Source organism: Marmota marmota, unplaced genomic scaffold, assembly GCF_001458135.2.
Source record: "Marmota marmota marmota unplaced genomic scaffold, marMar, whole genome shotgun sequence".
NCBI lineage: Eukaryota > Metazoa > Chordata > Mammalia > Rodentia > Sciuridae > Marmota > Marmota marmota.
This window is the reverse complement of record NW_026000082.1, coordinates 18,997,240-19,000,408: the sequence shown is the minus strand read 5'-3', so window position 1 is coordinate 19,000,408 and position 3,169 is coordinate 18,997,240. Positions and strand designations below refer to the sequence as shown.

Sequence of the window (3,169 nt, the reverse complement as noted above, 5' to 3'; positions counted from 1 at the left end):
ATATATATATATATATATATATATATAATTTTTTTTTTTTTTAAACAAAACAAAACAAACTGTGTGCTGAACTAATAAAAGTGCCAAGGAAAGGATTGGAACATGAGTCACCTATCTTCAGAGGTTCTTCCCACAATGCTCTATCATGGGCAGAGAGACTTCAGGGCCACACGTAGGGAACAGGACATAGGGAACAGGGTCCCTGGCAAAATCACTGACCTTGACGGTGCAGATGAGCACTCGGCCGGGCGCCACCATGTTGAGGAACAGCACCATGGCCTCATCCTCATGAGGTGAGTATGTGTCAAACACACGTTTTGCCATCACATGGCCCTGGCAAGGGACATACCTCTCATGAGTAAGTGTCACCAGCAAGGAGAACTCAGCTTTAGTCCTCTGGGTCCCCACCCTTAGAATCTCACCGTGGCCTGGTTGAGGACGATGACATGGATGCCCCGGCCCTGCTCCCGGGCCTCATCCTCCAGAACCTACATGGTGACAGAGACAAAGTCCAACTCATCACTCTGACATTCACTCTGTCTTATGGGTGCTTAAAACACCAGCTGCACAAAACCTCCCCTCCTGCTTATGCCACTGTTTATAATATTAACTCAGCTTGAAGGCTGCCTCTTCCAGAAAGCCTCCTAGTACTCCCATCAGAAGCGATCACAGCTGGGTACAGTGGCACACACCTGTAATCCCAGCAACTTGGGAGATGGAGGGAGAGGGATTACATGTTCAAACCCTGTCTCAGTAACTTAGTAAGACCCTAAACAAATAAAAAGGGCTGTGGCTCAGTGGTTAAGCACCCCCCCTGGGTTTAATGCCCAGTAATAAACAAACAAACAAAAAAAAGACAAGATCACATCTTTCTACAACCCCTCTCTCATCACTTCAATGGCTCTCTACTTAAATTCTGGAGATACTGTAATCCTCCATCAGACTGGGACCCTCAAGGTACGGCAGATCCCCAGTACCTAGCCCAAGGCTAAGACCAAAGGAGGAAACAAGAAGTGGTTATAAAATAATAAATCAAGAAGACATAGTGGCACATGCCTATAATCACAGGACTTGGGAGGCCAAGGAAGGAAGATTGAGAGTTTGACACCAGCCTTAGCACTTTAGTGAGGCCCTAACCAACTTAGTAAGACTTTGTCTCAAAACAAAAAATAGAAAGGACTGAGGATGTAGTTCAGTGGCAGAGTGCCCCTGGGTTCAATCCCTGGTACTCCCACCCCAAATCAATCAAAAAATTAATTAATCAATCAGTGAATTAACTGCCTACTAATTATCACTTTTGAGATCTTGGTACATATAAGACATTTCACATTACTTTTCGTTTAATCCTGACAAGTAGAAATCATTGGTTTCAGCCTACAGATAAGGAACTAGGAGTTCCAAAGTCACAGCAAGAAATTGGTGGAACTGCAATTCCCACTCAGGCAGTGGACCCCACAGCCAGTGGACCTTGCCCTGGAATGGAGTGACTGTACACCAGACCCAGGCCCACTTACTGTGGTGCCATCCACTGCCACATATACTTTGCTGCGGCTTGAGTACACCTCCACATCCAGGGCTCGCCGGGGTCCACTGCCTCTGCGCCGTGGGGGCTCCAGGCGGCCGAGGGTATCATCTATGGGGGTGCAACAAGTCATGGGCATAGTCTCCCCCTTGGGATCTGCCTGCCACTCTTGCCCTGAGATCCCAGGGGTCCCCCCTTCCCCACCCTCAGCCTGGCCCCACCGTAGTCTTGCTCTGGCTCCAGGTCTTCACTAGCTTCGCTGATTGCTCGCCGAGTGTCCAAGATCAACTTGATGTTGACAATGACAGTCACCAGCAGGAAAAGCACGGCCCCTGTCTGAGGGAGAGGCGGGATGAGTGAGGCACATCTCCTCCAGATCATATAGGGTCTTCCTGAAAGGAAGGCCTTGGCAGCAGTGAGGACACAGTTAGAACCTGGGATCCTTCTCTTCCTCTGCCTACTCGTCTCTCTGGACCAGAGCCTGGTTTCATTGCCACCTCCTCCAGGAAACCTCACCTGACTCTTTCCCCTTGTCAGGGCCCTCCCTACCCAGTGTTCTTGTATTCCTCCATTTGAGGTCTTGATTTCCTTGGTCCCCTCCACAATTAGTTCCTGGAGATGGAGTCAGGCCCAGAGAACCAAGTTGGAAATCAAGACACCTTGATCCTAGCCCTAACTTCTTGACAGGTATATATATGTCCCTGGACAAAGCCTTCCTGATCAGATTTCAGGTTTCTGTCAGAAGCCTAGAAGGTTGGATTTGGGTTCCAATTCCAGAACTCTAGGTCTAAACCACTGCTGGTAGGGGCATGACACACAGAGGTTTCCCCTCTATGAACTTGCTGCTCCTTTCTGGTTGGAGGTGGCTATGATGAAGTATAATAGTCCAGGCTAGGGTAAACCTGGGAGGAACATTTGGGACATCTCTTTACCTGACAAAATCTCCGCAGGGTCCGCTGATTTGTCAGTTTATACTTCCAGGTAAGATACCAGCTTCGCTTCTTCCTAGCCCCAAAGGGCTTGATGAGGGGGCTGGGCTTCCAGTCATCCATACCGGATTTGGGAGTCACCACTGTCCCGGCCAATCCATGACTTCAGGAATCTGAGGGGACCAGAGGGTCACATGGAGTAAGGGTCACATGGAGTAAGGTGCTCCTCCCAAAAGTCTGATGCCTCCTGGAGAAATGAGGATCTCCCAGCAACTCCTCCCTGCAAACATCCATGCTGTGTGACCTGGGGAAAGTGGCTCAACTTCTCTGGGCCTGGCAGGAAAACATTCAGAGGGTTTGGATCACCTGGAAATTTCCTGGGGCTGGGGGAACTATCTGAGTCAGGACTGCTCAAGGCTCCAGGGGTAGAGGCCAAATAATTGACTCTAAAGGTTCATCAGCCTCTAAAAGTCCTTCCCAATCCTCTGGTGGGCAAAGAACAGCGACTTTCCCCGCCCCAATCCTCCACCCTCGTCCCATTCCATCTGGCCCGGTTCTTCTCCTCCCAGGGATCAGGGAGGCCCGAAGGCTAGGGAGACCTGCCCTGGCCGCGTCACCCCTCCTGGACCCCAGCCTAGAGGCACTCACCGCTCAGGGGCCCCGGGCCCCGCTCGGGCGCCCTTCGGGCCCGCACGGCTCAGCCCCACTCACCGCGGCC

The 3,169-nt window shown here is 50.8% G+C and overlaps 1 protein-coding gene across 3 annotated transcripts in view; it reads right to left on the bottom strand.

Moving 5' to 3' along the window:
* Pomgnt1 (protein O-linked mannose N-acetylglucosaminyltransferase 1 (beta 1,2-)) overlaps positions 1 to 3,169 on the bottom strand; it is a 13,608-nt gene that overhangs the window by 6,634 nt on the left and 3,805 nt on the right. For 2 of the 3 annotated variants that reach the window (XM_015485050.2, XM_048815450.1), the window contains exons 1-6: positions 3,100 to 3,169; positions 2,455 to 2,624; positions 1,744 to 1,858; positions 1,515 to 1,633; positions 423 to 488; positions 220 to 333 (exon numbers count right to left, since the gene is read on the bottom strand). The exon at positions 3,100 to 3,169 is cut by the window's right edge and continues 98 nt beyond it. In XM_015485050.2, coding sequence (XP_015340536.1) covers positions 220 to 333; positions 423 to 488; positions 1,515 to 1,633; positions 1,744 to 1,858; positions 2,455 to 2,574 — 534 coding nt within the window. In that variant the 5' untranslated portion in view covers positions 2,575 to 2,624; positions 3,100 to 3,169. The remainder of the gene's footprint in view (positions 1 to 219; positions 334 to 422; positions 489 to 1,514; positions 1,634 to 1,743; positions 1,859 to 2,454; positions 2,625 to 3,099) is intronic. The other variant, XM_048815449.1, reaches the window with a different exon arrangement.